The sequence below is a fragment of the Zalophus californianus genome, chromosome 11, assembly GCF_009762305.2.
Source record: "Zalophus californianus isolate mZalCal1 chromosome 11, mZalCal1.pri.v2, whole genome shotgun sequence".
Lineage (NCBI taxonomy): Eukaryota > Metazoa > Chordata > Mammalia > Carnivora > Otariidae > Zalophus > Zalophus californianus.
The window spans coordinates 45,719,536-45,739,492 of record NC_045605.1 but is presented as its reverse complement, the minus strand read 5'-3'; the positions used below and the strand labels follow the sequence as shown (position 1 = coordinate 45,739,492).

At 44.9% G+C, this 19,957-nt stretch overlaps 1 protein-coding gene and 1 pseudogene across 6 annotated transcripts in view; both read right to left on the bottom strand.

Moving 5' to 3' along the window:
• ME3 (malic enzyme 3) overlaps positions 1 to 19,957 on the bottom strand; it is a 216,541-nt gene that overhangs the window by 107,648 nt on the left and 88,936 nt on the right. For all 6 annotated transcript variants that reach the window (XM_027580268.2, XM_027580263.1, XM_027580266.1 and 3 more), the window contains exons 3-4: positions 7,696 to 7,829; positions 4,424 to 4,573 (exon numbers count right to left, since the gene is read on the bottom strand). In XM_027580268.2, coding sequence (XP_027436069.1) covers positions 4,424 to 4,573; positions 7,696 to 7,829 — 284 coding nt within the window. The remainder of the gene's footprint in view (positions 1 to 4,423; positions 4,574 to 7,695; positions 7,830 to 19,957) is intronic.
• LOC118356087 lies at positions 14,851 to 15,990 on the bottom strand (annotated as a pseudogene).

Genomic DNA, 19,957 nt, shown 5'->3' with positions numbered 1-19,957 from the left:
ATCAGCTGGACCTAATTAGTTAGTTTGGAGGGGGGTAGGCCCTTTCACAGAGGGCTCCATTGTTCCTGGGAACCTGGCAGGAGTGTTTATCATTTCAGAAACCCAGAAGGAGCTTGGGGTTGTCCTCCTTTCAAATGCTAATCCATAAAGCCACTCCAAGCCAGGCCTCAGAGGAAGCTCAGGGCTGAGGTGGAGCCCAAACTCTCAACTCCTTCAAGAGCAAGGCAGGTGTGGAATCAACACCTGGAAAGCAGCCAAATGGAAACCTGGAGCAACAGCTCAGAATGTCACATGTCAAATAGTTTAACTGGGTAATCATCTGAAGGAGGGTTTGTGCAAAACCTGCGGGAAGTCTGTACCAGGAGTGTGAGGGAAGAATCCAAGAACACAGTTCAGTCTGCCTACGCCTGCCTCAGCCCCACAGAGTGGGGGGCCCAGGACTGGATTATTCTCTCCCAAGAGAGGCTCAGGAAACAGGATCTAGTGATCCCCACCTTAAGAGCCTGGGCAAGCAAGCATTCCTGGAGCCGCAAGGGCACCCAGCCCCAAATGCCCACCAAATGGACCAGTCCCAGACCACAGCAGGCAGTGGAGTGCAGTAGTACCTGTCCACATTCTGGTTCACACTGCACGGGTTTGAGTGCTGGCCTTGCTGGGGATGAGCTGTGTGTCTTTGGGCAAGTCATTTCTCTGTGCCTCAGTTTTCCCATCTATAAATGGGATGATAGCAGTACCCACCTCTTAGGGGATTGTGATAATTAAATGAGCTCATACATATAAAGATCTTAGGATTGTACCTGGCCTTCAGCAAACAGTTATGCATCGTGATTATTACCCTTTTCTCCTGCTCTGGGTCACCTGCAGGTCTCCTGCTGGGATGATGGCATGCTTGTTTTCCATACTATGTGTCCAGCTTCTATACTACACTGACTGTACCCACTCAGGGCTGACCTGGTTCTCTGGGCTTAAGTTGGTGGCAGGGCCCTGTTTCCACCTATATGAACCCCCCACTCGGCCACCACGTCCCTCTCCATTGCTGACCCATCGAAGAACTGCCAATGGGGCCTGAACCCAAATGACACGGCTCCCCATGACTCCAACCTCCTGGGCTGGTGGGAAGGATACCAAGCACTTTCTTCTTTTTGGGCAGAGCCACTGGCCAATTCTCCTGTCTCTCTATTCTCCCATTTCACACACGATGAGGTCCCAGAGGCCTTATATTCTAACAAGGGGAAAGGTGGGTGTGCCTGGATCAACAAATACTTTTGCCTCCATTCTTCACTTTTGTCTTTTATGGCCCAGCTCAAATGTCACATCTTTGGTGTGGCTTTCCCTGATTCTCGTGGTCAGAATTCTAACATCACAGTTGCTCAACTATGATCTTGGACAAGTTCCTTTCCTCTGTCTGGAGTTTCCTCATCTGTGAAATGGAGATACTGCTACCAAACGAACCTGACAGGACACTGGGAGGATCCATTATAAGCCAATGGATGTAAAAACCTACCTCCCCTCCCCTCACGCTCCTTCCCAGGCACGGGAGATGGGGAGATACCCAAGTGAGCTGACCACACAGGTGTCTACAAAGCCTACAAAACCAAGCCCTTTCCTGGAATGGCCATTCCTCCTTCTTTACCCATGAAATTCCTAGTCAATCTTCCAGGACCAGCTCAAATATAATCTCTTCTGTGAAGCATTCCTACTGTCCCCGGGGAAAATAAATTTCTCTCTCCCATGTACTCCTGTAATTCTTTGTCTCTATTAAATCTCTTATTTTTTTTTAACTTTTATTATATTTAACTTATATCATTATTGCCTGGCCCCTCACTGTGCTTGGGGATTTGCTTGAGGTCAAGAACCATATTTCGTTCTTTGGGAGGAATTTCATGATGCCCAGCACGTAGTAGCTGCTCCATAAATGTTCATGAACTCAAGTTCTGTTTTGTGTGTTCCCTGAATTCTACAGTGGGTTCTGGAGGCAAATCCTGCTGTATATGCAGGATCCTGACCCTATTACTGGTTCATCTGGAACCCACAACTGAATCTACAATCTAGTCCATGGAGTCTATGGAGAAGGGCTCCCACACAGCCTGGGAGTGGGATGGCCTTGCATTCCCACAGGATCTCAGCTGCAAGCCAGTAGAGGCAGTGAGCTACAGCTAAAGGACTTCAGGAAACAGTGGGTTCTGGAAAAGCCAAATCGTGTCTGTAGTTGAATGTGTGAGTTCATTAAGTGTTCAATGACTCGATTTTCTTTTTAAAAAATTTAATAGCGTCTATGTATAATATGACTCTACATTTAGCAATTCTTCCTTCCTCCTGTAATGGTCACTGAAGGCAATTCGACACTCACATTTATGCCAGGTCCCTTATCCACGCCTCACATTTTACCCCCACAATGATATTTGAAGTAGGTAGTAATATTCCCTGCATTTCATAAATGTGGAAATTAAGGCTGCGAGAGGATAAGGAGCATGCCCAAGGCCAAGGAGACTAAAACTCAGGGCCAATGGCAAAGATTTAGCTCTTCCTAGTCAGTATGCAATGCTACTTTCTCATCAGAGTGTCAAGTGCTTGCCAAGTACTGGCCTAGTCCACATAAATGGATCTGACGTGTTTCCAGCCCCCTCAAGAAATTTGCATTCTGGTAGAGGAGGCTGATATACACATAATTAAAAACATAAAGCACAAAAAATATAACTATGGACTAGAAGTATGTGATGAATTGCAGCGGAGCCTGAGGGGGGTGTGAGCAGTTCAGCCTGGGGGGATCAGGGAGGGCAGAGTAGCCTAGTCTTGGGTGACTTTGAAGGCTAGCCTCCATTCCGATGGATAGAGAATGAGGAGAGGAGAGCACACAGATGTGGGAGGCAGAGAGGACCACATGTGTGAAGGGGCGGAGGGCCAGAGCGCCAGGTGTCCTTGAGCATGGGGAACAGATCAGCGTTAGCTAGGGCATGGGATTTCTGAGTAGGAGCTGGGCTGTGACAGGCTTGCTTTTGTCAAAATGCTGGACTTGTTTCTTTAAGCCTTGGAGGCTGCGGACAGCCTCAGAGGAGGGAAACGAGCTGACCTGCACTGGGCAGGAGGGAGGACCTGGGAGGATTATTTCTGAGTAGGAACTGGGAGGTAAATAGGGTCCTGCATCCTTCAAAAAGGTACTGTCAGCGCCCAAGGTCTCTGCCAGGACTGGTTTCCAAATGATTGTAAGAGAAAAGGAGTCTCTTTCCAATTGAAAGAGCTAGGTTGAAGACCAGAACTGCTCCCGGGCCCCGGTGCAGCGCCCCCCACAGGACTGCAGGAGCATGGCTATTCTGAGTGATGAGGCCATGTCAGTGTCCACAGCTGCACACCAACCCCCCCCACCCCCCTCACCCCCCCCCACCCCCGGCCCCGAAGATGAGATCTGACACACTGCCCACTGCCAAGGGTGATGTGGGGCCAGAAAAGGAAGGAGGGGAACCGGCATCAGTCTCTGGGCTCAGCCTGCAAGGCTCAGCCCAAATGCAGGCTTCAGCACTGGAAGACTGCTTTTCCAAATTAACAAAAGATGTTTGAGATCCATGATTCCATGTTCATCATATAGCAAATGATTTATACACGGAGATTTATAAATTCTATGGAAACATAAATGACACATCTCTACACAGTATATTGTATCTTTATATGTTCTAACACAGACTAAAACAATGTCCCATAACATATAATAAACACAAGCAACTTTTTTTATCGTCAGCATTAGAAATACGTATTGATGATTACCAGGCACCTTGCACTGAGGATTCTTGGAAAATACTCCCATTTTTCCTTTTTTATATATTTTTAAAAACATATCTTCTGAACTCATCATGGAAAAAAAAACAAGCAATCTTTTTAGAAAACTGACCCCGAATTCTTTGGCTCTGAAAGAAAATGTAGTGCCAAATTTTTGCCTAAAAAAATGACATTTTAAGTGGAATCTGAGTCAAGCCCCAATGAAGGAATGAATACTGGTTCTTTGAGTCAGCAAAAGAATTCAGTCTTTGGTATCCAACACTCCATTATTCATTGGCCTGAATTGGCAAGAGAGCTGTCGGCACTGTGGAGATGACCAGAAAAGCAAGGGTGGGGGTGGGAGGTAGGTGGATAATGAGAGAAAAACAATCTGAAATACCTCTCAGGCCAACTATGAACAACATGTTGGGCATTTATCATCAGAGGTGGAGGAGCTCCGCTCTCCCCTTGCTAGATACTCTCTCAGCTCATTTCTCTGTGCATGGGGTAATTTCCTGAGCAAGTGCTTAAAATCAAGCCTTTGATTTTCACGTCGAGCCTTTGGCTCAGTCAGACATAGTCTCCAGAGTCCCATTAAGCAAGGCCAGAGGAAAGAATTGGTTCCCCTTTATGAGACAGCCCCTCCCTGAGCCCGTGCCCCAGGACGGCTCACCGGGGCCTGCGGAAGGTCAGGCCGTAGTGCTGACAGGCCAGCCCCACGGTGGGAGTGTACACGATGGGCATGAATTTCTCCACGTCTGACGTCAGCACTCGGTAGAAGAGCTTCTCATTCCGGTCCTGGAGTGTCATGAGAATGATGTACCTTGGGAAGGGAGACGAGAACCAAGCTGGTCACAGGAGCCCCACAGGTGGCAGCACTAAGGCCCTTGATGCCCAGACCCAGGGCTCCCGCTCAGCTGCTCACAATGGCACATTCATAGGCCAATCGCCATCTCTCCTCAGCATGGGTCTCATTTTCTATGAAATGAGGAGAATATCATCTGCCTTCTAGTACTTACTCTTACTCATGGCATAGGCACAATTCTAAATATTTTACATTAACTCATTTAAAACTCCCAGAGACTTGGAAGATAGGGGCTAAAATGCTGGCTATTTTAGAGATAAGGAGACTAAGGCACAGAGAGATGAAATCACTCGCCCAGCTCTCATAGCAGAGTAAGGATTTTAACCTAAGCAATCTGACTCTAGAATCTCAACTGTGGTGCCAGATGGCTAGTTATGTTATTACTATGTGGACATTGATGAATGACATCAGAATCATAACATGCTGGGGGTGGAGTAGGGTCCAGGAAGATACCGAACACACCAGTGGTATATGAACTGGGCTTTCCCACCCCAAGGGGCCGGTTCCTATCACAACCACAGCTCATAAGTGGCTGAGTACTGCTTGGCATGCTCCAAAAAAATCTCTTTCTCACCTATTATTCCCTGAAGCCTAATATCACTAAGCCAGGAAAAGAGCCTTTCATTCACAGTCCTGAAAATGCAAAAACCCTGGGAGGAAAAAAAAAAACCCAGGGTTTGAAATTCATGATAGGGTGTAGGTGACTACTGATATGACACCCTTTCTGGATAACAGTTTAGGAGAGCATGGAGGTACTTGAGCCCTGGCATGGAATGGGGTGGGAGAGTTGTTCCCATAGGGGAATGATCCCTGGGTGTGGTAGCAGAGTCCTGGGTTTGAATCCCAGCTCTGTTGTTTCCTAGTTTTGTCACTTTGGGGAAGTCACATGACTTCTTGGGGCCTCAGTCTCTTCTTCCTCTCCAAAGGCACTGGTCCAGAAGTAAAAATAGTGTTTAGAAGGAAGGGAGGGTTTCTGCTTAGAACAGACAGCATCTCAGCTCATTACTAGCATGAGCGTTCTCTTACTCAGTAGCCATTTGTATACATCTCTTCCCAATTCTGCATTCAGTAATGTCAAATGGTAACTTGAAATCGGTCATGGTTGGGAGTATTCACGTCATGGATACGGGCAAATGCTACAAACCAGGGCTCCCTCGGTGTCCCAGAACCAGTTAGTAAACATTTACCAGCGTACCATTACCCTTATCCAAAAGAAGCTGGGGAGCCTCCTTAGCATTTCCCCGAGCACCTGCTGAAACAAGGGATTCTAGGAATGAGTGGGTCAGAGTAGTCAGCAGAGCATCAGGAGCAAGCTCTCTGGAGCTCCCAGAATCAGGCACAACCCCCCTGCTCCCTGGGCCTGCCCCATTTTCCCTGGCATATAAGTAAGATCTACCTAGCTGGAAAAAAAACAAAAAACGGGGAGGTAAGGATTTGGGACTTCTAATTTTGAGGAAAGGGGATTTCACATTAGACTTTAATTCTTCATAAATTTAACAAAGGAGGGAAGTTCAGGTTGTTCAAAGTTAGAGCATGTGTAATGTCGGTTGAATTCATTGTGGACCTTCTGGTTTGCTCTTCAGGGTACTAGACCTAGTATGAGTGGAATAAACAAGAGGGAAAGAGCATTTGACCTGGGCTGCAGTATGGCCTTGGAGTTAATGGGAGTGATATCCATAGCGTTCAGCCCTTCAGGAATAGAGGGAGGGGTGAGTAGGCAGAGCTTTCCTTATCCCCTGCCATTTAGAGGCAATGGCTACTGTGGGGGGAGCACAGGAAGGTGGGTGCAGGATCATCCTAACATGCTGCTGAGCTCTGCCCCTAGGGGGCAGCCACACCTTCAACGACCCCAAGTCTTGGCCATTAAGCTCTATAGATATGTAGGGAAAACCATATCCTCCCCCTAAATTTCTGCTGGAACCCATAGCAAGGTGCCATATTTATTTTACAAGCTTTTGCATAGTGCCTCCTGTTATAAGTTACAGTTACTATGTAAGTGTTCTGAGCACCTTAAAATACTAATGCATTTAAGCCTCATCATAACCCTATGAGTTAGATGCCACTGATAAACTCATGGTACAAATGAGGAATGGAGGCTAAGTAATTTTTGCTATTAAGTGGTAGAATGAGGATTTGAACTTAGTCTGACACTAGAGTCTAGTTTTGTAGCCATTAAGCTCCAATGCCTCCAGCTATAGCAGAGCAGAGCAGTTAAAAGCAGACTCTGAAAAACAAACTGAGGGTTCTAGAGGGGAGGGGCGTAGGGGGATGTGTTAGCCTGGTGATGGGTATTGAGGAGGGCACGTTCTGCATGGAGCACTGGGTGTTATGAACAAACAATGAATCATGGAACACTGCACCAAAAACTAATGATGTAATATATGGTGATTAACATAATAAAAAAATTAAAAAAAAAATAAAAGCAGACTCTGGAGCAAACTGTGTTCAAATCCTGGCTGTACCAGTTCCTAGCCATGTGATCTGGGAGGTCACTACCTTCTTTAGTGAAACTGACAAAGCTGACCCTGTGATCCTTCAGTTGGCTCTTCACAGAATATCCCCCCGGGAGAACCCAGAGGGGCGGCAGGGTTATTAACGGTTCCCATAAACCTCTAACATACGACATCCTAGCTCCTTTCCAAGGTGTCGGGTTGCATTTCCGCTTTGCTCCCCCCACATTCCCTTCATACCAGGGACCTGGGCCATGGACCACTTCCTTGACACACTTGTCCCACTTTGCTCCCCTTCTTCCTGCTGAGTGAAGTGCCTTCCATGAACCCCCCACCACTGTTTGCTGAAGCCTTATCAGTGCTTCCTGGGCTGACTTGGATACCACCATCTCCCAGAGGCCCAACAAGATTGCACCGGTTGGAAGTCCGTCTCCCTTCCCAGTTCTGACACTGCCTCTGTCATAATAAGCCCCATCCCTCAGGGAGACCACCACCCTGTGGAAGGTGGGGCCAGGGCTGGGATCTCTCAGGGCTCTCAGCCTTTCCTACCGGACAGTACCAGAAAACCCGTGTGCCACAGGAAACACCTGAGCCTGGGGCTTGGGAAGAGAGCAGACTCTAGGCACTGACTTGTCCAGGTCGCTCTGCTGCCGCTCGTAGTATCTCATGATCCGCAGGAGCTGGACGTCCTGGCTCAGGAAGCAGGGGGGGATCAGGCCGTGGATTCCAAGCTGCAGCCTTTCTTCCAGTGTGAAGGCCATCCCCTGAGAGAACAAGAAAGAAACACACGCGCATGAAGGGATATGCGCGAAACTGAGGAACAGAGAGGTCCGGTCAGCAGACAGGCAAAAGTCACTGATTCAACAGTGGGCTCTGCATTCAAATCCCATCTCTGCCAATTAAACAGCTGAGCAATCTTGTGCCAGCTACTTTGACTCTCCTGAGCTTCAGCTTCTTCATGGAAAAAAATGGGGAAAATATCTACATTGTCAGCTTTTGGGGGTTAGTTTTTGTTTTTTAAGATGTGTTTTATTTTTCAGAACAATTTTTGATTTATACCCAAAATGGGAAGATAGTACAGAGAGCTCCCCTATATCCCCTCATCTAATTTCCCCTATTATTAATATCTTATATTGGTTCAGTACATTCGTGAGAGCTAATGAACCTAAAGTGACACATTATTATTAAGTAAATGCCAGGGTTTATTCAGACTTCCTTAGTTTTTACCTAAGGCCCTTTTTGTTGTTGTTTTTATACAATCCCACATTGCATTTAGTCACCATGTCTCCTTAGGCTCCTTTGTCCGACAGTTTCTCAGACTTTCCTTGTTTTTGGTCTGTGACAGTCTTGAGGAGTACCGCTCATGTATTTCATACAGTACCCTTCTATTGGCATTGGTCTCCTTTTTCTCATGATTCTACTGGGGTTATGGGTTTTTAGAAGGAAGACCACAGAGGTGAAGTGCCATTTTGATCACATCAGATCAAGATCCATACTCTCAACATGATTTATCACTGTTGATATCAACCTTGATCATGACCTTGAATACCGGGCTGGGTCGTGCTTGTCAGGAATCTCTGCTGTAAAGTGACTTCTTTTTTGGGACTCTTCCGCATGGGAGATTTGTCTCTTCTCCCCCACGTATTTTTATTCAATCACTTATTTATATTAGAATGGACTCCTGGGTATTTATTTTATACTTTGGATTATAAGCCAATACTGCTTTATTTATTTTGTTACTCAAATTGTTTGTTACTCAGCTTTGGCCACTGGGAGCTCTTTCAGTTGGCTCCTGTATCCCTTTAACATATTCCCTTAATTCCTTCCTCCCTGCTCCTCTCCACTTCCCTCCTTCTACTTCTCTCCCCTCAACCTCCCTCCTTTCCTTCTCTCTCTCTCCCTCCCTCTCTCTTTTTTTCTTTCTCTCTCTTCCTTCCTTCATTCCTCTTCCTTCCTTCCTTCATTCCTCTTCCTTCATTCCTCTTCCTTCCTTCCCTCTTCTTTCTTTCTTTCTTTCTTTCTTCTTTCGTTCTTTCTTTCTTTCTTTCTTTCTTTCTTTCTTTCTTTCTTTCTTTCTTTCTTTCTTCTTCCTTCCTTCCTTCCTTCCTTCCTTCTTTCTTTTTTTTTCTTTTCTTTTCTTTTCTTTTCTTTTCTTTTCTTTCTTTCTTCTTCTTACTTTCTGGGACAGGATGCTCTAGGCTCACCTTGTATATTGCCTGCCCCAGTCCTAGAATCAGCCATTTTTTTCCCAATGAGGCCTGATTCCTTATCTGAAGCATGGTATGAGAACCCAAGATCTGGGCCCTACTTAATACATGTGCTACTTACTACTGGGATTTTATTGCTTCCAGTCCCTCTCAGCTGAAAGAGCAAGGAAATGAATCTATACTAAGGTAAACATAACTTCATACTAATGTCTCTAATCTATTACCACATGGATCATTCTAGCCTCATCACTTCACTAGTCTGTAAATTCTCACTCCACCCGTGAGAGACTTAGCTCCTGCCAGCTGCCATCCATGTAGTTAGTCACTGGATTCCAGTATACACGTAGAACGGTATCAGAATGGTTAATTTACTCCACAATGGGAAACAACTTAGTACATTGGAGTTTACTGCTTACAAGCTGTTCCTCTTGCCTTCAGTCTTACAAACTCCACTTATTCCCTGCGTTACTTAGGTCAGCACTTTCCCTCCCACCCCCTTCACTGAGGTTGTATCATACATTTATAAAACAGTTACATTCTCCTGTCACAATCTGCCTTCCTGCCTGGGATCCAACAGCCTATTAAATGACTTGAGAAAATCTGGATACATTAAGATCCACTCTTTGTACTGTAAAGTTCTATGAGTTTTGATAAATGCATAATATCATGAATCCATCATTACAGCATCATACAAAATAGTCTCACTGCTCCAAATATCCCATGTGCTTTACCTATTAATCCCTCCCTTCCTTCCCCAGGACCTCTGGCAACTACCGATTTTTTTTTTTTTTTTTTTTTTTTTTTACTGTCTGGACAGTTTTGCCTTTTCCAGAATGTCAAACAATTGGAATCACACAGTATGTAGCCTTTTCAGACTAGCTTCTAACCATAAGCACGTAAGGTTCATCCATCCATTTTTGTGGCTTTATAACTCATTTCTTTTTTTTTTTTTTTACAGATTTTATTTATTTATTTGAGAGAGAACATGAGCAGTGTGGGGGGAAGAGCAGAGGGAGAGGGAGAAGCAGACTCCCTGACTGAGCCACCCGGGTGCCCTGATAACTCGTGTCTTTTTATCATGGGATGACATTCCACAGTCTATACTGTAGTTTGTTTCTCCATTTATCTATTCATCTTGGTTGCTTCCAGTTTTTGGTGACTATAAATAAAGTTGCTATAAATATTCATGCTCAGGTTTTTGTGTGGACATGAGTTTTCAAGTCAGTTGAGTAAATACGTAGGAGTGCAATTGCTAGATCATATGGTAGGACTATGTTTAGCTTTTTAAAGAAACTGCCAAATGGTTTTCTAAAGTGGCTGCACTGTTTTGCACTCCCACCAGCAGCGACTGAGTTTCTCTTGCCCCACACCGTCTCTAGCATTGGGTAGTGTCAGTTTTTTAAGTTTTAGGCACTGTCATACTATTATTGTTTTAATTTGCAATTCCCTATTGGCATATTGATGTTGAGGATTTTTTCATATGCTTATTTTCCATCTGTATATCTTTTGGTAAGGTATCTGTTCAGATTTTTTGCCTCTTTTTTGTTTTGTTTTTCTTATCGTTGAGTTTTAAGAATTCTTTGATCGACAGTTTCAATGCAACCTGCATCAGAATTCAAATGGTCTCTTCTGCAGAAGTAGAAAAGTTGGTCCTCAAATTCATATGTAATAGCAAGGGGCCCTGACAACCAAAACCATTTTTATTATTTTTTAAAAAATTTTTAAAAGATTTTATTTATTTATTTGACAGAGAGAGACACAGCGAGAGAGGGAACACTAGCAGAAGGAGTGGGAGAGGGAGAAGCAGGCTTCCCGCTGAGCAGGGAGCCCGATATGGGACTCGATCCCAGGACCCTGGGACCATGACCTGAGCCGAAGGCAGACGCTTAATGACTGAGCCACCCAGGCGCCCTCCCCAAAACCATTTTTAAAAAAGAAGATTCTGAAATATAACACAGAGCTAAAGTAATCAAAATAGTGTGGTACTGGCATAAGGACAGATAAATAGATCTACAGAATAGAATCAAGAGTTCAGAAATAAACTCATACATCTATAGCAAATTGATTTTTGACAAGGACACCAAGTCCATTCAATGGGGAAAAGAACAGTCTCTTAAAGAGTTGGTGCTGGGACAACTGCATTTCCACATTCAAAAGAATAAAGTTGGACCCCTACCTCACTACCATATACAAAAATTAACTAAAAATGGATCAGTAACCTAAAATATAAGAGCTAAAATCATAAAACTCTTGGAAGAAAACACAGGGGTAAGTCTTCATGACCTTGAATTTAGCAATGAATTCTTAGGGTGATACCAAAAGCACTAGTAACAAAGGAACAATTAGGTAAATTGACTTCATTTAAACATTTTCATGCACAAAGGGGACAATTTATTAAGAAAGTGAACAGGGGCACCTGGGTGGCTCAGTCGGTTAAGCATCTGCCTTTGGCTCAGGTCATGATCCCAGGGTCCTGGGATCAGGTCCCACACTGTGTTCCCTGCTCAGTGGGGAGCCTGCTTCTTCTCTGCCTGCCACTCCCCCTGCTTGTGCTCTCTCTCTGACAGGTAAATAAATAAATAAATATCTTTAAAAATAAGTTAAAAAAAAGAAAGTGAACAGACAACCTACAGAATGGGAGAAATATTTGGAAATAGCATAAAGCATCTAATAGCTAGAATCTATAAACAATTGCTACAGCAGATCAACAAAAAGGAACCCAATTGAAAAATGGGGAAATAAATAACTTGAAAGTACATTTCTCCAAAGAAGATATATAAATAGCCAATAGCACATGAAAAAAAAATGTCAGCATCATTAATCAGCAGGAAAATGCAAATCAAAACTATAGTGAGGTACCGTTTCACACCCACTAGGATGACTGGAATAAAAGCAACAGTAAATAACAAGTGTTGATGAGGATGTGGAAAAAGTAAAACCCTCATACACTGCTGGTAGGAACGGAAAGTTTTGCAGCCTCTATGGAAAAATAGTTTAGCAGTCCCTCAAAAAGCTAAACCTAGAACTACCATATGACCCCAGCAATTCCACACCCAAGTATATCCCCGAAGGAATTGAAAGCAAGAACCTGAACAGACACTTGTATATCAACATCCAATGCAGCATTATTCACAATAGCTTCAAGATGGAATCAACCCAACATATGAACAGATCAACAAGATGCATACGTGTATAGTGAAGATTTCTTCAAACGTAAAAAGGAATGAAGTTCCTATACATGCTACTTCGTGGATGAACCTTGAAAACATCATGCTAAGTGAAATAAGCCAGATATGAAAGGACAAATACATGATTCCACTTACATGAAATACCTAAAATTGGCAAATTCATAGAGACAGAAAGTAGAGATTTTATTTATTTATTTTTTAGTAATCTCTATACCCAGTGTGGGGTTCGAACTCACAACCCCAAGATTGTGAGTCGCATGATCCACCATCAGAGCCAGCCAGGTACCCATAGAAAGTAGATTAGAGATCATTAAGGGTCGAGAAGGGCCTCATGAGTTATTGCTTAATGGATACAGTTTCTGTTTGGGATGATGACGTATTGGGAGGATGATGGCGATGGTTGCACAACACTGTGAGTACACGTCTCACTTGATTGTACTTAATTGTACACTCAAAAATGGTTAAGATGGCACATTTTGTTCTACTTTCCCACAACTTTAAAAAATTAATAATATATTATACCCCCAAACCATTGAGCCATACACTTTAAATGGGTGAATTATAACTCCATAAAGCTGTCTTACAAGAATTCTTTGCATGTTATGGATACAAGTCTTGTATTGCACATGTATTCTGTAAATATTTCTCTGAGTATGTGGCTTGTCTTTTCATTCTCTCACCAGAATCTTTCACAAACAAGCCTCTCCTGGTTCGGGCACTGGCAGGGAGACGGGGAATCAGTGGGGTGTCATGGAATCTGCTCCCTGGCCCCGTTAAGCCCTGTGGAGACAGTGTCTGCTGGCAGGAATTCAGGGACTGTTCTCCAAGGGACACTGGGAGGCATGGGGACCACAGCTGTTCCACCTTTATCCCAACAGGATAAGGTGCCACCCATGGTGTAAAGGAGACCTTTTCTATGTAGAACTGAGGCAGCATGACCTCGAAGCTCCTGGCTTCCTCAGCCCCCTGGCTTTCTCATGAAGGGTCCTGGCAGTGAGGACAGTAGGGAGCCCCTGAGGGGGCTGCCACGGGTAGAGGACATCAACAAGGAAGAGACCAGCATCCCTATGGGGGTTGTGTAGGCCACTCAGAAAAGCTCTTAACTAATAATTAATGAATACGGTTAAGACGACCCTCATTGTATCCAAGGCTGAAGATACCTGGGGCAACTCTGGTTAAGCTCTCTATTCATAATGAGCCCCAGGTAACGCTAGGTTCCTCCTCAAAGTGCAGAAGGCTGTGTGGGTGATAATCGAGACCTAGGTTGTTCGAAGGGCAGTCTAGCTTCCCCCAGACCCCTTGGGGAGGGAAAGCTTGAAAAGGTAAGGAGCATCAGAGCTCCCCACATTGCTCTGCCAGCTGAAAAAGACCTCATCTACTATAATTACTACAAGCTTTCTTATGGAGACTTCAATAATGACAGGGAGACGTAAGCCCGTATGTTGATCATCCACACCTTAGGGTTGTTGCGATCATCGGCTCTAAGAAAGGGACGCTAATAAATACCCAATCTTTCCGTATCCTTACAACCACGCTGTGAGGAGGTTTTACAACCTCCACTTTCTAGATGAGAAGGCTAATAAGCAAGAGAGTTTCTGTCATGCTTTGGAAGTTGCATAGCTATTCCCCATATTTTATTGCTTCTTAACCAGGGTGCATCTTATAATCAGTAAGTCCATATAGTGGGATCATTTTCCTGTGATGATTTCTTTGACTAGAGGCAAGTGACAGAACCAAGATTTGATCACAGGCTGCATTCTTGCCGCTACAGTGTTTCCCTGCCAGGACCTTGGTGACATGGATCTCAGAAAATGTGAGTTGGGGTGGGCGTGGTGGGGGAGGAATAGAAAGGGAGAAAAATAAAGAAAAGCAAATTAAAGTTTAGACTTCTTAGTTATTCCCAATTTTCTGTTTGTTGTTGTTTTGTTTTGTTTTGTAACTTAGGAATCTCTGGAACTATGAATACTGGGCTCCTCTAGTGTTTTTATTTTTATTTTATTTTTTTTTATTTTTATTTTTTAATTATTTAAGACCTTTATTAACGGGTACTTGCCGTTTGTTGATTTTTTTGAAAAAATCAAGTTGTAAACTTTTTATTACAAATTAAAAATGAGGTTCTTAAAAATCTCAACTTGACCAGATATGAAACAATTTAAAAACCTTTAAAGGTGTATTGAGAAAAACCAGGTTTTTTTTTTTTTTTTAAAAACACGTTTGTCATTACCAAAAAGAGGCGTCTTTAAGTAAAAATAATAAAAACCCCATGCTGCATAGATAATGCAGATAGTTCTATTTATCTGGTCAGTGGGCAAAAAGCAAGCACTTAAGGTCTTCAGCTCCAATCTTTTGTTCATTTCTTATTGCTGGAATTTCATCTTCATTTCTTCGTGTTGGATGACTAAACCAGATGATGGTAGAGATGGTAAGCCGGCATTTACTCAGCCCCGCCCTGCTCAGCCTCGGGAGCGGACGAATTCTCAGCTGGTGGATCGGCTGCTTTTGTCTCTTTGCCATCTTGTGGTTTAGGGTTTTCTGGGCGTCTGCGTCGGTAATTGAAGTTGCGGCGGTACCGACGTTGAGGTGGCTGCTGACCTTGGGTCTCATCTCCTTGATTTTCCTTATCTTCCTCATTACCATCCTCTCTAGGCTGTCTTTGGCGAGGAGGACCCCTGCGGAATCGTGGTCTATAACCCCGATACATATTCTGTCTCACTGGTCTACCTTGTTCTCCTGCACCCTGGTTGTCAGCACCTTCCATCACTTCTCCCTGCACAGGAGGGTTGGAATACTGTGGTCGACGCCCATAGGGTCTCCGCATGTAGTAAGGTGGGAACCGTCGCCTGCGGTAGGGCCGGCGCTGTTGGGCCTGGCCTTCGGGAGCACTTTCCGATCCCTCGTTCTTTTCCCCACTCTCACTATTCTGGTAATTCTGCTGGTAATTGCGTGGAGGACCCCTGCGACGTGGATAGCGTCTATAATGGTTACGATCTGCTGCATATTTACTGCCTTGCACTGGAACTCCACCAGGGCCTGTCACATTTGCTGCCTCCGCACCCTTTTCTCCTTCAACAACATCAAACTCCACAGTCTCTCCATCTCCTACACTGCGAAGGGGTTATTCTTCTTTATGGCAGTCTGGTGTACAAATACATCTTCCTTGGTGTCATTCCTGTTGATGAAACCATATCCGTTTCTTACATTGAACCATTTTACTGTTCCCAAAACCTTCGTTGCGATGACCTTCTTGTCCCCGCCGGCAGGCGCCGCCGATGTGAGGCCGCCCGGGCCGCCGCTCCCTGCGCCGCTGCCCGTGGTGCCGGGCTTGGTGTCGGCAGCGCTGAGGGCGGGGGCGGCGGGGGGGGCGCCGGCGGCTGCTGGGTCTCGGCCTCGCTGCTCATGGTTGCGGTGATGGTGACTGGGGCCGGCTGCGGCAGCTGCGGCTCCTCCCGGGGTGTGATGGTAACTAGGCCGGCGGCGGCGGTGGGGCTGCTCAGGGCTCTCTGGGGTCCGCTCTCCGCTCCCGCTACCGATCGAACTTCTAGTGTTTTTAAAAAGCAATAATGACACCTCAGCTTAATGAAAATTCTAAAAAGCTGTCCCTCCTCTCAGAAGAAGTGCTGGAACTGAAAGAAAGATCTACCCGAAGATAGGCTCCACTTTAAAAGTATGACTCACGGAGAATTCTCTACCTACTCTTCACACAAAGAATTCCAAACCTTTTCTTCATCAAAGCCCAAAGTCACCAGGTCATAAAACCCCAGTGCTGGCCACCAGCTTTGGTGCAACACTGAGGTCCCTGATCATTTCGTAGGAAATTACCCGCACTGGAGAGTGAGCACTTTCACCAAACACCATTAAGCAGGCGACTGTTCACTGGCTTGGTAAAGACTGTGAATCGTCTCTTCTTGGCCCTGGGGTCCCAGGGAGGCCCAGGCCCTGAATGATGACATCATCTTTGGTAATGACTGCTGTGGCGTTTAATAACAGCCCGCTTCTCTCTACAGGCTAAGAGTTTCTTTTGGTTGACTGCCATCAACTTCTTTTGTATTTGAGGAAAAAATTATAACTGTTTAGCAAATGGTAATTTCAGGGATTTAAAAAAAAATGCTTCTAGAAGCTTCTTTTCATCCTGAAGCTAACGTTAAGGCAACTTCAGATTTACAAGTCTGTAAAGCAGAAATGCACTTTGCAGGTACCATGGCCTCCAAAATAGGATTGGCACAAGATGATTCACTAGCCTGTGGGAGAGACGTATTAGAATTTATATTTCTCTACAAACGAAATACACTTTGCTAATTGATACTCAAGACTCTTGGTCTGTATGTCAAAAAGTCACATAATTCCCGTAAGGTATACCAGGAACCCTAACATAGACGTCGGGCTTGTACAACACGGAGGAGCTGGTAGTGGGGCCCTTATTCATTCTCATCACATTGAGAAATTGTAGTTTCTGTGTGCCTGGTTAAAGAAAAGTCATGCAATTGCTGGATCGTATGGTAGCTCTATTTTCAACTTTTTAAGGAACCTCCATACTGTTTTCCAGAGTGGCTGCACCAGCTTGCATTCCCACCAACAGTGTAGGAGGGTTCCCCTTTCTCTGCATCCCCGCCAACATCTGTCATTTCCTGACTTGTTAATTTTAGCCATTCTGAATGGTGTGAGGTAGTATCTCACTGAAGTTTTGATTTGGATTTCCCTGATGCCGAGCGATGTTGAGCACTTTTTCATGTCTGTTGGCCATTTGGATGTCTTCTTTGGAAAAATGTCTGCTCGTGTCTTCTGCCCATTTCTTGATTGGATTATTTGTTCTTTGGGGTTGAGTTTGATGAGTTCTTTATAGATTTTGGATACTAGCCCTTTATCCGATATGTCATTTGCAAATATCTTCTCCCATTCTGTTGGTTGTCTTTGGTTTTGTTGACTGTTACTTTTGCTGTGCAAAAGCTTTTTATCTTGATGAAGTCCCAATAGTTCATTTTTGCCCTTGCTTCCCTTGCCTTTGAAGATGTTTCTAGGAAGAAGTTGCTGCGGCTGAGGTCGAAGAGGTTGCTGCCTGTGTTCTCCTTTAGGATTTTGATGGACTCCTGTCTCACATTTAGGTCTTTCAACCATTTGGAGTCTATTTTTGTGTGTGGTGTAAGGAAATGGTCCAGTTTCATTCTTCTGCATGTGGCTGTCCAATTTTCCCAACACCATTTGTTGAAGAGACTGTCTTTTTTCCATTGGACATTCTTTCCTGCTTTGCACCCCAATGTTTATAGCAGCAATGTCCACAATAGCCAAACTGTGGAAAGAGCCAAGATGTCCATTGACAGGTGAATGGATAAAGAAGATGTGGTATATACATACAATGGAATATTATGCAGCCATCAAAAGGAATGAGATCTTGTCATTTGCAACGACGTGGATGGAACTGGAGGGTGTTATGCTGAGCGAAATAAGTCAATCGGAGAAAGACATGTATCATATGACCTCACTGATATGAGGAATTCTTAATCTCAGGAAACAAACTGAGGGTTGCTGGAGTGGGGGTGGGGTGGGAGGGATGGGGTGGCTGGGTGATAGACATTGGGGAAGGTATGTGCTATGGTGAGCACTGTGAATTGTGCAAGACTGTTGAATCACAGATCTGTGCCTCTGAAACAAATAATGCAATATATATTAAGAAAAAAAAAAGAAGAAGATAGCAGGAGGCGAAGAATGAAGGGGGGGGCAAATCGGAGGGAGATGAACCATGAGAGACGATGGACTCTGAAAAACAAACTGAGGGTTCTAGAGGGGAGGGGGGTGGGAGGATGGGTTAGCCTGGTGATGGGTATTAAAGAGGGCATGTTCTTCGTGGAGCACTGGGTATTATGCACAAACAATGAATCATGGAACACTACATCAAAAACCTAATGATGTAATGTATGGTGATTAACATAACAATAAAAAATTTTTAAAAAGTCACACGTTATCTAGGTTTTTTTTTTTTAAGATTTTACTTATTTATTTGACAGAGAGACACAGCGAGAGAGGGAACACAAGCAGGGGGCATGGGAGAGGGAGAAGCAGGCTTCCTGCTGAGCAGGGAGCCCGATGCAGGGCCCGATCCCAGGACCCTGGGACCATGACCTGAGCCGAAAGCAGATGCTTAATGACTGAGCCACCCAGGCGCCCATATATTATCTAGTTTTAACAAAGCTCTCAAAATAGAACAAGTGGCTTTTGAAAAATGGCCAACTCTTTTAGTCATAGGTGAACCTTGTAGTATTCAGCACATACCAGTAGGCACCTACAGCTGTTATGTTGAAACAATTGAAATGTTTCCATTGTTACAGAGTCACTGCTCTGATCACGCCCTCAGCCAAGTGTACCTCCCAACTAGCTCTGGCTTCTCTCAGGGAACCTTTGGACCTCCTCAAGATCCAATGGCCAAGGGGTTAAAGTCGGGCAGAGTGGGTGGCCTCCAGACCCTATTTTAGAACAAAGGGCCTGGGACTGTTTTGACTGGTCAGTGCCTAGGCTGTACCAGTGTGAATCTTTTAACTGTCACCCCTGACTTTCCCTAGTTTATCATCTTCTCTGAATGATCATCTCTGGCCCAGCTGCTGAACTCTGCCCATGGGCTCAGCATTGCCCAAGTTCCCCGGACAAAACTTTCTGACATCAGAGAGATTTTTGAACAGACCCCACCGTCCAATGGCAGGGCTCAGAGGCAGCAAGCCACATCAGGCTGTGCCCCTGACCCAGCCTCCTGCTGTTCAGAGATCCAAGTTGCCCAGGGCCTGGTTCCTTATGACTTACCTTTTCCAAGGGGAGGCCTCCCCGCCCCACTCGGTGATCTGCCTAGTGCCTCTGGATCCAGAGCCTTGCTGTATACAGGACAATCTCTTCTCATTCATTCCACAAGCATTGATGAGTTCCTACTTTGTGCCAAGATGACCATGTTAGACACTGGGGAGTCCCAGAGGAAATGGGAGCTGCTCACTGCCCTCGTAAATCTATCAGAGGTGTCATGTGGATTAACACATAATGGAGATTCTGGGCATCTGCCTTGGGCAAGCCACTTCTCTGATCTCTTTCATGTGTTATGGGATTCAATGAAACAGTGCATCTGAAATGCTCAGCGCAGACCTTGGCACAGAGGAAGTGCTCAATGATGAGTGCTAGGTGTTCTCCTGATAACCATGACTATTTTGTTCACGGGGCCGGGTGGCATAAGAGAGTTCATTCGCAGATGTTGGAGGTAAGCCCTGAGGGGGTGCTAAGAAGCAGATGTTTCAAAGCAGCTCACACAGGCCTACAGCACAATAATATAATCATCAATAACAACAGCAACCATTACCTCTACTGAGAACCCACTGGGCTGGGTCAGGCACCAAGATAGGCACTTTACACATGGCATCTCTAATCCTCACAGCAACCCTGGGTTAAGAATCCAGTGACTATTATCCCCACGTGTTGACTCAGAAACTGAGGCCAGAGGGGTAATTGCCCAAGGTCACACAGTGAGTT